At 39.2% G+C, this 12,751-nt stretch overlaps 2 protein-coding genes across 2 annotated transcripts; both read left to right on the top strand.

Annotated features, from left to right (window-relative positions):
* Window positions 1-8,489: 8,489 nt before the first annotated feature.
* Window positions 8,490-9,928, top strand: LOC115793200 (gamma-crystallin M3-like). The gene is made up of 3 exons (XM_030748075.1): window positions 8,490-8,501; window positions 8,706-8,948; window positions 9,656-9,928. Exons 1-3 carry the CDS (start codon window positions 8,490-8,492, stop codon window positions 9,926-9,928), a joined length of 528 nt encoding a protein of 175 aa, XP_030603935.1.
* A 1,765-nt stretch (window positions 9,929-11,693) lies between these two features.
* Window positions 11,694-12,573, top strand: LOC115793182 (gamma-crystallin M2-like). The gene is made up of 3 exons (XM_030748041.1): window positions 11,694-11,733; window positions 11,905-12,147; window positions 12,232-12,573. The coding sequence occupies exons 1-3, from the start codon at window positions 11,725-11,727 to the stop codon at window positions 12,499-12,501; spliced, it is 522 nt and encodes a 173-aa protein (XP_030603901.1). The 5' UTR covers window positions 11,694-11,724; the 3' UTR covers window positions 12,502-12,573.
* Window positions 12,574-12,751: the final 178 nt, after the last annotated feature.

Below are 12,751 nucleotides of genomic sequence, written 5' to 3'. Positions count from 1 at the left end.
CAAACTCTGGGATTAAAATAAAAAAAACTAAATATTTTGAAGTATCTCTTTTGCTTCATGTGTGGAGTCAGAAATGTAAGGGTCATGCTTTCTTTCCTTTTAAGCTTATCTTAAACTTACAGTCCTGATTACAGACTCTAATTAGGATTATTTGCCCTGATACTTGCGTGCATTCAAAAAACATTATTAACCATCCCAAATACAAAGTTTTGGGATTTAAAGTGATATTATTCTTTTAGTTCTTGAATAGCCACTTTACACTAGCTGACTCTAAATGTCTAGTTAGAGGTTGGATCACTCAATTTTTTTGGTTTTTTACTATCCTCCCTTCAACAGTTTCCACTTCAACAACACCGATGTAGCATCATGCTGCTGCTGTTGCTCTGTGGTCTTCTCAGTTATAGATAACTGACGTGGGCACACAAATTAACATATAAAAATGACCATATTGTGAACATTAGTTACAATCCAGTACATAACAGCACCATATAGCTACGTCATTGTTCAGTTCTTACTGTAATATCCTTCTGTCATTTTATGGCTAAAATCAATATATCAATTTAATTATAATAATAAGTACACCCCATTATTCAGTAGCTTGTAGAACCACCTTTAGCAGCAATAATTTGAAGCAGTTGTTTTCTGTGTCACTTTATCAGTCTCTCACATTGTCATGGAAGAATTTTGGCCCACTCTTCTTTACAGTGTTGCTTCAGTTCTTTTGCTAATGCATTTGTTTAAGCACAGCTCTCTCAAGATCCTGCCACAGCATTTTGATCAAGCTAAAGTCTGGACTTTGGGTCACTGCAACACCTTGATTCTTTTCTTTTTTTCAGCTATTCTTTTGTAGATTTCCTGCTGAGCTTAGCATCATATACCCTAATTTATTAATGTGTGTTGAAATGCTCTTATCCTGTGCAAAAAACAAAAAACAAAAAAAAAATTTTCATGCAAAATCACTGTAAATTCATGACTCGTGTGCACTGCCAACTATAAGTTTACCTGGAGGGGTGGTGGAGAGAGTGGTGGCAATGTAGCAAGAAAGAAGCCCGCTAAAGCAAAAGAAAGAAGGATACAGTCAGACTGGAGAAACTTAAATAATGTCCAAGGTCTGAGGAGAAACCCAGAAAAGCGTCAGCTTTCTAAAGTGTTTCCACTTAGTGACAACCATTTAAAATAAATAAATAAAAAGCAACACTGAAATAACGGATGCTGAATATAATTTCCCCTGAGACACTCACTTTGGCTCAAGTAATAAAAGTCTGGAATCAAAGTTGATATGAAAAAAGACTAACAATTGGGATGTCTAGGTTCTCTATTCTGTTCTGGGTTTTGTATTTTCTTGTTGCTACATTTCCTGGTTTGTTTCTTTATATTTATATTCTCAGGTTTTTAGCTTTCATGTACTTCTGTTCTAGGTCTCTGTCTGTTTGTATTAATCCTTGAATCCCTGTTATTCCTGCCTCCCTCCTGTTTCCATTGTCCTTTGTTGCATGCTCCATAATGGTTGTGTGTTTCCTAGTTCTGTGTTTCCTGGAGATTCCTAGTTTCTCCTGTTTGTTAACTCTGTGTATTTTTGTATGTTGTGAAAGAGCTCAGCATTAAAGCTGTTTAAAGTTTGTCAGTTTTCCAAGTCCTGCATTTGGGTCGACATCTTGCCTGCCACACTTTATTGACAGAAGCACGCGACCATCATGGACCCAGTGGACTTAATTTTGCTGGAGTACATTAAGCAACTGGGTAGAGTGTGCAAGATCCTTGACTGCAACTTCAAGTACCTCAATAAAGAGTCCATATCAGTTGGGCTGAATGCCATAGATGCTTTAATAAAGAAGAACCCACTATTTCCCCAGTTTTCCAAGACTTCTGTTCTGGAAAGTTCGTAAACTAAGTTGAGGAAGCAAATACAGGCTCGTGGGCTGAAAAAGAGGAGCTTGCCACCACTGCACCCTCTGCTCCCTCTTTGAGGAAGAAGAGGAGTTCCCATCGCCTGTCGGCACACCTTGCCACTTTCAGAGACTGCTTTTCTGCCTACATCTGGAGCATGTTCCTCTGCCTCATGCCACCGACGCTAGGTCTCTGGAACCTACCTGAAAGGTGAGTGAAAAAGTCTTCATACTTTGTGTCTCAAAAACTTTATATTTTGCACTCATCCAGCTCCTTCAGAGACTGTGTTATGTGTTGCCAGCCTGAGAAATCAGAGACAGTTGTGTTGCTGAGCTGGTTCCTCCAGAGACTGTGGTTGTTTCCTGGCCAGCTAATTTTGAGACTGAAAACTGTGTAGCTGTGAGTTGGCCTCCTAAGACACTGTTGCACAGTCAGGGGCTTCCCCTGCACCCATCCTTGCTTCCAGGGTGAGAGTGGTCAGGGTCCAGCTCGTTTCTGTTCCCAGGGTCAGGAAAAGAAACAGAAACACATTGTGATGGAACAAGGAACCCGTTGTTCCTTCATAACGGGTGAAGGAATGGACCCAGCCCCAGCCCCATGTGCAACCTGAGAACCCTGAGTATCCTGTGTACCCGGAGTATCTTGAGCCTGAGCTGGAGCTGCAAGAGGCCCTGTGATCAGAGGAGAAGGCTGCATGCCCTGCTGAGCAGCGCCAGCACCAGTTGTCAAAGGAGACAGCTGCATACCCTGCTGGCTCCACGGCCTCCAAAGGGTCTTCTTCACTGCAAGTCTTCTCGAGGTTCCCCACTCCTCTTGCATCACTTGCCAAACTTCCTGATGGGCTCCTTCTTTGTCACTCCTGGTGTCCTGTCCGGCCTCCTGATGGGCTTTCCCTTCACTGCTGCTGACGTCATGTCCGGCTTCATGATGAGCACAGTCTACTCCTCCGCCAAAGCCAGCCAAACCCAAGGTGTCCTGTCACTTCCTCTACAGAAGCTGGCCTCTAAAGGGTCTTCTTCTTCATTGCTGGCTTCCCAAGAGGTTCCATCCCTTCCATCGTCAGTGGCCTCCTGACATATCACTGGGCCTTTGCTGCTCTCTTCCTGGCCAGCCCCCAGAGTTGCTTTGTCTCTGCCTCTGGTTCACTGGCTGAACTGTTTTATCTCCTCTGCCGGTTCCCCTGGTTGACCCTTTAAACTGTTTTGCCTCCTCTGTTGGTTCTCTAGTTGACCCCTGAACTGCTCTACTGCTATGCTCCTGGGCTTGGCCGACCACCTGGGTTTTCCCCACCGATTGAACTCTCCAGCTCTCTGGTTTTTTGTTTCCTTGTGTTTGGACTCAGTCCCTCCTTCATGGGCCCCCACCATCCACTTGGGTCAAGTTGACTTTTTCTGGGATGGGATGTCTGGGAGTCGGAAATGTCTGGTGGGGTACTGTCATGGTCCCTGGGTCTTGAACCCAGGGTTTTGAGTTTTGGGGACATCTGGGTTTTCATTAGCTTTGTACTTTTGGCTGTGGTTCTGTATTCTAGTTTTGTATTTTCTTGTTGCTGCATTTTGCTGCTGTTTGTTTCTTTATATTTATATTCTCAGGTGTTTAGTTCTCATCTACTTCTGTTCTTAGTTTCAGTCTGTTTGTGTTAATTCTTGAATCCCTGTTATTCTTGCCCCCTTGTGTTTCTGTCCGGTTCAGTCTTCGCCTCTGTGCTTGTGTTTTGGTCCAGTTAATTTTGTCTCCCTGTTCAGTGGTCACTCTCTTCCTGTTTTATTTTGGCGACTGGTTGTTTCTGTATCTCGCATCTAGTTTAACTTCTTAGTTCATTATGTTAGTTATCCCCAGCTGTGTTTCCACTTGTTACTGATCCGCTTGTTAATCTGTGTTGGTATTTATTTTTCTCCATCTCCCTTTGTCCTTTGTCGCATGCTCCCTCATGGTTGTGTTCCTAGTTCTATGTTTTCTTAAGATAAGATGACATAAGGAAAACTAGCTACACCTTTCCATTTATTTATTTATTTTTACATGCAAATGCATTTTTTTATTGTAATAATAATTGCAATTTACAATAATTGTAATTATTGTAATTTTGCGTCTTATGTTTTGGAAAACTATAACTAATGACCAAAGGCATTAATAATATTATAATAATAATTGTTGTGGTGGTGGTCATTTTAAAGACTTGTCTTTACATTTCCTCAGCCAGCCAGGGTGTCTTTTATTTGTACGCATGGTCAGAAGCACATCTACATTTCTTCATAAGTATGAACAAATTCATGTACATAAATATTGATATATCACTGATTTTTTCACTGACATTCATAAGCACGATTTAAGCGTATGCACTGTTAATAAATGAGGGTGCCATTGTTCTGTTGACCCAATTTTAGCCAAGTATTAGCTGGTGCACAGATGGCTTCACATTTGACTCTAAAATACTGTGGCTGCAAACAAACCCAAATCACCCCTCCACCACTATGCTTGACAGTTTCTATGAGGTGTTTGTGCCAATATGATGTGTTTGGTCTTCTCCAAACGTGGCGCTGTATATTATGGCCAAACATCTCCACTTTGATCACGCCTGCCCAAAGGACATTATTTCAGAAGTCTTGTGGTTTCTTCACATCTATGTAAACCTCTTTATAGAGAGAAGACATTTTCTCCTGGTGACCCTTCCAAACAAGCCACACTTCTTCAGTCTTTTTCTACTTTACCATTTAACCTGCTAACTGAGGCTTGCAGAATCTGAGATGCAGCTCTTGGTTTTATGCTCCAGACCAGCAAACTGCCAAAACCTGCAAATCAGTTAATTAAGTATATTTGATTTACCCCCCTAATTTCAATAGAAGCAGTAAGTTTTTCACATTACTATGTAGAGTCTTGTGAAAACACTCTTTCTTACATGAAGTCTTTCTGAAAGTGCTGTAACTAAGTTTAAGGATCTAATTCCTTCATTATTATGCTCTTCAGTGCCAACACAGTGCAGAGCAGCTACTTAAACTCTGCTCCCAGTGAGGTCGATTATCTCGTCAATAGTTTTACATCCTCACTGCGTATGACTTTGGATACTGTGGCTCCTCTGAAAAGGAAAGCTTCAAATCAGAAGTGCCTGACTCCGTGGTATAATTCGCAAATGCACAGCTTAAAGCAGATAACCCGAAAGCTGGAGAGGGAATGGCGTCTCACTAAATTAGAAGATGCTCATTTAGCCTGGAAAAAGAGTTTGTTGCTCTTTAAAAAAGCCCTCCGTAAAGCTAGGACATCTTACTACTCATCATTAATTGAAGAAAATAAGAACAACCCCAGGTTTCATTTCAGCACTGTAGCCAGGCTGACAAAGAGTCAGAGCTCTGTAGAGCCGAGTATTCCTTTCACGTTAACTAGTAGTGACTTCATGGATTTCTTTACAAATAAAATTTTAGACATTCGAGAAAAAATTATTCATAACCATCTCAAAGATTATTCTTCATGTTCGGCTGCTTTCAGCACTGCTGGTATTTGTTTAGACTCTTTTGCTCCAGTTGATCTTTCGGAGTTATCTTCAATAGTTACTTCCTCCAAACCAGCAACATGTTTGTTAGATCCCATTCCTACTAGACTGTTCAAAGAAGTCTTTCCAATTATTGATGCTTCTATCTTAAAAATGATCAATCTGTCTTTATTAGTTGGCTATGTACCACAGACCTTCAAGGTGGCTGTAATTGAACCGCTACTTAAAAAGCCATCACTTGACCCAGCTGTCTTAGCTAATTATAGGCCAATCTCCAACCTTCCTTTTCTCTCAAAGATTCTTGAAAGAGTAGTTGTAAAACAGCTAACTGATCATCTGCAGAGGAACGGTTTATTTGAAGAGTTTCAGTCAGGTTTCAGAATTCATCACAGTACAGAAACAGCATTAGTGAAGGTTACAAATGATCTTCTTAGAGCCTCTGACAGTGGACTCATCTCTGTTCTTGTCCTGTTGGACCTCAGTGCAGCTTTTGATACTGTTGACCATAACATTTTATTACAGAGATTAGAACATGCTATAGGTATTAAAGGTACTGCACTGCAGTGGTTTGAATCATATTTATCTCATAGACTCCAATTTGTTCATGTAAATGGGGAGTCTTCTTCACACACTAAGGTCAGTTATGGAGTTCCACAGGGTTCTGTGCTAGGACCAATTTTATTTACATTATACATGCTTCCCTTAGGCAGTATTATTAGAAAGCATTGCATCAATTTTCATTGTTGTGCAGATGATACTCAGCTTTACCTATCAATGAAGCCAGATGACACACATCAATTAATTAAACTGCAAGAATGTCTTAAAGATATTAAGGCCTGGATGACCTCTAATTTCCTGCTTCTAAATTCAGATAAAACTGAAATTCTTGTACTCGGCCCCACAAATCTTAGAAACATGGTGTCTAACCAGATACTTACTCTGGATGGCATTACTTTGGCCTCCAGTAACACTGTGAGAAATCTTGGAGTCATTTTTGACCAGGATATGTCCTTCAATGCACATATTAAACAAATATGTAGGACTGCTTTTTTGCATTTGCGCAATATTTCTAAAATTAGAAACATCCTTTCTCAGCGTGATGCTGAAAAGCTAATTCATGCATTTATTACTTCTAGGGTGGACTATTGTAATTCATTATTATCAGGCTGTCCTAAAAGCTCCCTGAAAAGCCTTCAGCTGATCCAAAATGCTGCAGCTAAAGTTCTGACAGGGACTAGAAAGAGAGAGCAGATTTCTCCCATATTGGCTTCTCTTCATTGGCTCCCTGTTAAAAACAGAATTGAATTTAAAATCCTTCTCCTCACATACAAGGTCTTGAATAATCAAGCCCCATCTTATCTCAAAGACCTCATAGTACAATATCACCCTAATAGAGCACTTCGCTCTCAGACTGCTGGCTTACTTGTGGTTCCTAGGATACTTGAGAGTAGAATGGGAGGCAGAGCCTTCAGCTTTCAGGGCCCTCTTCTGTGGAACCAGCTTCCAGCTTGGATTTGGGAGACAGACACCCTCTCTATTTTTAAGATTAGGCTTAAAACTTTCCTTTTTTATCAAACTTATAGTTAGGGCTGGATCAGGTGACCCTGAACCATCCCTTAGTTATGCTGCTATAGGCCTAGGCTGCTGGGGGGGTTCCCACAATAGACTCTTTCTTTTCATTCACCTTATTTACTTTGTTTATACTCCACTCTGCATTTAATCATTAATTGATATTAATCTCTGGCTCTGTTTCACAGCACGTCTTTTCTCTCCCCTCAGCCCAACCGGTCGTGGCAGATGACTGCCCCTCCCTGAGCCTGGTTCTGCTGGAGGTTTCTTCCTGTTAAAAGGGAGTTTTTCCTTCCCACTGTTGCCAAGTGCTTGCTCATAGAGGGTCGTTTTTGACTGTTGGGTTTTCTCTGTTTTATTGTAGGGTCTTTACCCACAATACAAAGCGCCTTGAGGCGACTGTTTATTGTGATTCGGTGCTATATAAATAAAAGTGAATTGAATTGAAATTTAATTGAATGATGGTATAATTGATATTTGGTTTCACTGTTACTGAAAAGGTCAAGAACTGTGATGCTGTTTTCCCATTTAAATCCAATACAACTCCTGAATACTATAATTCTGTTGGATGTTGGGGCTCTCATTCAGTCTACAGTACTTTAAAGCCTTTGAAGATAGTTAATCCTTTACAGGACTCACCGGCAACTGTGAAAACACAGTGATTAAGATTATATTATTTCTTCATCCTCTGACTCCTGGGAAAGACTCAGCCACACCGTCACCCTGAACTGAATAGGTTAAAAAGTGGATGGATACCACTGTATTGTTTCGGTTTTGCAATAAAACTAAACGCAGTCTTTCCTGTTGATGTTCTGAAAAACAAAAAATGTAAAAACTTTATCCTCCTTTAGAGCATACACACATTCAGAAACCTTATGGCAGTTTGCTTGTTTATGGGATCCAAACATATTGCAAATCTTTTTAATATACAAATGAGATGTTGCTTTACACGTAAGTGAAAGGCAAACATTTAATTTGATAAATTTAAATTTTCTTTCTCCAGTTTTGGGAGACACAGAAAATAACAGCACTGATGTTTGTTTGCAGTTTGAATAAGTGAGTAATTACAGGATGAGGCAGTAATATGCCTCCTAGAGAGGTATCTCAGGAAAACCAATGGGACGTTGCTGCAGCTAAACTGCAGTGTCTACTGAACTGAGCAAGGGAGTTATACTGTATAAGAGAAATGCATTATTTTTTCATTCAAATCTTATATATTTTATCATAAAACCAAAGCTTTTTGAATCTTTAAATACTATCATTCAATGCTCTACAAATATAAATATGTCTTATAATGAAAATGATGTATGGTGCAAAAAAAAAAAAAAAAACCTGTTTGCTTTGTCACCATTAAATCTGCACTGCTACATGTTAAATCTCAGTAAGTGCAGTGTTCACAGTTTGATGTGTGTTACAGTGACTACAGAGACTTCCATACTGATGAGCTGACTCAGTGATTTCGTACAATTGGAGCAGATTCTTTTGATGTCACATGATGCATAAAAGGCAGCGCGCCAGTGAGAAAAACAACAAATCAAATCGTGTGACCATGAGTGGAAAGGTAATGCAGGGTACAGATCTATGTAGCAGCTAGTGTAGGATACTAAACTCTGCATATACTGTGTTAAACTCAATAGTATTTTTATTCTGTAACTTCTGCCATGCAGCACTGTGTGATCTGAGTTACTCTTATGATAATCACAGAAGCTTTGAGCACTCTCTCTGCAAACGATCTAACACAAACACAAATTGTCTTTCTCTCTAGATCATCTTCTTTGAGGACAGAGACTTCCAGGGCCGCTCTTTTGAGTGCGTCAGCGACTGCTCTGAGATTGCCTCTCACCTGAGCCAATGCAGCTCCTGTAGGGTGGAGAGTGGGACATTCATGGTCTATGACCAGCCCAACTTCAAGGGCCTGCAGTACCTCCTGACCAGGGGAGAATATCCCGATTACCAGAATAGCATCGGCTTCAATGATTGCATTCAGTCCTGCCGCATTGTCCCTGTGGTAAATATGAGTACGGCATTATCATCTAGTAAAGACAAGGACAGTCAGATATGTACAAAAGATCAGTTTGATGGACTGATGGCTTACCCATTAGATGAGAAACTCAACTTCCTTTTCTGAAGCAGAGTATTCAGCAAATAACTACTGCCATGCAGCACTGTGTGACATGAGTTACTCTTATGATAATCACAGCAGCCTTGAACATTTTATTTCTGGAAATTATCTCACACAAAGATAATTTTCCACAAATATAAGTGTAGCTAAGCACAGCCATTGGAACCATAGAGAAAATGCATAAAGTCACAAAACAATCTAAACTCAAGCAAGAAAGTGGATTTTTGGTCATACTGCTGTTATTAGAGTCATGAATGAACTTTCCTTTAACCTCAAAACTGTTTTGCATATAGATTTTGTTATCTAGCATGCTATCAAGCAATGGAGTGAAGGCATGATTTAACACCAGAACAAATGCTTTCTTTTTATATTTTTACATTTTTCAAAATACAACTTTCCAGAAGTATTATCAAGATTTCCATGTGACACAGAAAACACGTGCATGCTTCAATAGCGTTAGCTTACAACTTATTCCCATTTCCTTTCCAGGCCTTGAGCAATTTTTTGGCATTAGCATCCCAGCAGCCAAGTAGAATTGTTAACAGCATCATGACACCTTTTTAAAAAAAATATATTTTTTAAAACTTTTACAGCACAAAGGGCCCTTTAAGATGAGGATCTACGAGAGACCAAACTTTGAAGGCCAGATGCATGAAGTGACTGATGACTGCAACTCCATCCAGGATAACTATCACATGTCGAGCATGCAGTCCTGCAACGTGATGGATGGCTACTGGTTGATGTTTGAACAACCAAATTATGAGGGGCGGATGTTTTATCTGAAGCCAGGGGAGTACAGGAACCTCAGGGAAATCACCAGTAATGACATGAAATTCAATTCAATCAGGCGTATCAGAGAATCTTAACTGTTCTATGACTTTTATTTGGCTAATAGGTTTTACAGGTGGCTTGTTGTATTAATATTTTATCATGAAACTGTGATTTGTGTATTGTTTGAATGGAGTTTTAGCTGTAATGTATAATTTACTGTGAATTTACCTCTTTTACTGTGTGATGCGCACAATAAATTGACTGGATGCATATCTGTGTATTTTTCAACTCAATTCCAATGAATTACTGATTTGCCCAGTCATATACGTATATTAAGAGTTAACATAACGGTTGGGTCCAAATCTTTAAATCCACTTTTAGAAAATAATAAAGATATATTTATTCATTTAAACTTCCAACACCATTTAGCAATTTGACCATTTTTGTCAGCTTGTTAGAAAAACTGCATTTAGCTGCAGAGTATACACGTTTACATGCAACACAAAAAAGCATCTCCATATTTTATTGACCTTCAGCAAATAAAAATATCTTTATCTACTTTTCAGTTTCCATTATGCTGGATAACTGCATTAGAGTTATACATTTTTTTTTAACTTCTTTAATTTTCTTGATTTTTTTGTTTGAAAGATAGAAAGGTATTTAAGTGTTAAATTCTGATAAATCAACCGGATACTGGCAAAGTTTTATAAATAATTTTTCAATAGTAAAGCAAAGTGACTGAAAAGGACCAAGTGTTGTGCTTTGGGCAAATGTGTATGTGTTCTTTTTTGTAATCAAATTTTATAGACATATGGTTTATAGATTTTACAGCCTTACAGGGAGGCAAGATATTAAGAATGAAGTCTAATGCAGTTAAATGCACACTAACGAACATACATGTATGGGTCAAAATATTCATGCTTGTAAAGCAGGCAATACTACTTTGACATACTGGCTCCAGATATTCATAAACTGCAGAATCTACATTGGTCAGTATGTAAATACTTTAATAATAAATTATTAAAAGAATAATGTAATATTTGAAGCTGTCCAATTATTGTATATAATAAGCGCAGACTCCCAAGAATACAGACATGTATGGATGTGCAATTAACAGCACTTTATACTTGATGCTGTGGCTGTTTTGTATTAAACAAGCACAGGCTGCATTAAAGTGACATTCTAGAGCTTGGTCCACACAACACAGAAAAGGGTGATACGAACCAAACAAAAGCACAACAAACATGAGGCTATTTAAAACAGCTTGTTTGCTGACCAAAAAAAAAAAAAAAAACAGTGCTTGAATTGCTCGGCTTATAAAAGGCTGCTGCCACTTTTCACAAAGGCAAGGTGGTGGCTGCTTAAAGTAGCGCCATGTTAAATATATTTACTGCAACTTTCATCATTTTTACAATACAAATGTATCACCTTTGCAGTATCAATACAGATTAATTTTATGTGATGTAAAATGTGGACTGTAACACGTGAATGTAAGTTGGTGTTGGAAAAATAAAAAACATGTATACACTAGCTTTCATCATTCCAGTCCAATCACATATATATATATATATATATATATATATATATATATATATATATATATATATATATATATATATATATATATATATTGTTAGTTTAGTTGCAGATTTTATGTGTAGGCCATCAAACAAATACAAGGGGGCAACTTGAGCTCAGAAAAAAACAGCTGATTTGCACTGTAGACCTCACAAAACAAAGAAAAAGAAAAAAAATTGTTCTGTGTGAAAAAGCTGACCAGCCCGGTCATTGTTCTGAATCACAATGCCATAGGTCATCCATGGGTTATAAAGGCAGCCTGGAGCCCACAGCTGCTGCTGCTGTTACAGTGTGACAAAAGTTAGCCGGCACAATGGGTAAGGTAAGGTTGCCTTTTTTTTTTTTTTAAACCGTTCCTTTTGTGCTTCTGCATACCTGCACGGACTATTCAGCTAAAACCAGTGAAGCAGAACCTCTACCTTAATTTAATCAAACATGTATCTGATTTAAAAAAAAAAAAAAAAAAAAAATCCCTGAATGAAATTTTTTTCAGATCGTTTTCTACGAGAACAGGAACTTCGAAGGTCGCTCTTATGAGTGCAGCAGTGAGTGCTCAGACCTACATTCCCACTTCAGCCGCTGCAACTCTATCAAAGTGGATAGTGGTAACTGGATGGTCTATGAGAGACCCAACTACACGGGCTACCAGTACTACCTGAGGAAGGGCGACTATCCAGACTACCAGCGCTGGATGGGATTCAATGACTGTGTGCGGTCCTGCCGTATGATCCCCATGGTAAGTCTCAGTTGGGTGTTGTTCAAACTTTATCACAGATATCACTGTTCTAAAGGTTAATAAATGACATCATCATTTCTGCAGCACCAAGGTTCTCACAGATTGATGATCTATGAGCGCCCAGAATTTGGAGGCCAGATGATGGAGTTGACCGATGACTGCCCCTCCCTGTATGAACGCTTCCACCTCAACGACATCTACTCCTGCAACGTAATGGATGGCTACTGGATCTTCTACGAGCATCCTCATTACAGGGGACGCCAGTACCTGATACATCCTGGTGAATACAGGAGGTTTCATGAGTGGGGAGGCATGAGTCCCAGGGTTGGATCCATCAGACGCATCGTTATGTGAGAAAGCTGATGTGAGACATTTTATGTGAAATATTTTGAAAAGTACTCAATCAATAAATTGAACTAAAGACCAGAGTGCTGTCCGCTGTTTTCTTTTGTTTTAGTTTTTTTGTTTTCCTGCTTGCACTTTTTATTGAATTTTTGAATGTTTAAGGACTATTTGCTTCTCGTTACTTGTGGACAACGCAGCATGAGATGGGTCAGACCAGTGAGTCAACACAAACATTTCCTGTCAAACTATTCTTTTAGGA

Source organism: Archocentrus centrarchus, chromosome 2 (assembly GCF_007364275.1).
Source record: "Archocentrus centrarchus isolate MPI-CPG fArcCen1 chromosome 2, fArcCen1, whole genome shotgun sequence".
In the NCBI taxonomy this organism is placed as follows: domain Eukaryota; kingdom Metazoa; phylum Chordata; class Actinopteri; order Cichliformes; family Cichlidae; genus Archocentrus; species Archocentrus centrarchus.
Note: the sequence above shows the minus strand (reverse complement) of the source record. Positions and strands in the feature narration are given on the sequence as shown.

Coding starts and splice junctions, on each gene's coding strand:
- LOC115793182 (XM_030748041.1), top strand. Junction 12,148..12,231: donor CCTGCCGTATGATCCCCATG/GTAAGTCTCAGT, acceptor TCATTTCTGCAG/CACCAAGGTTCTCACAGATT.
- LOC115793200 (XM_030748075.1), top strand. Junction 8,949..9,655: donor CCTGCCGCATTGTCCCTGTG/GTAAATATGAGT, acceptor AAACTTTTACAG/CACAAAGGGCCCTTTAAGAT.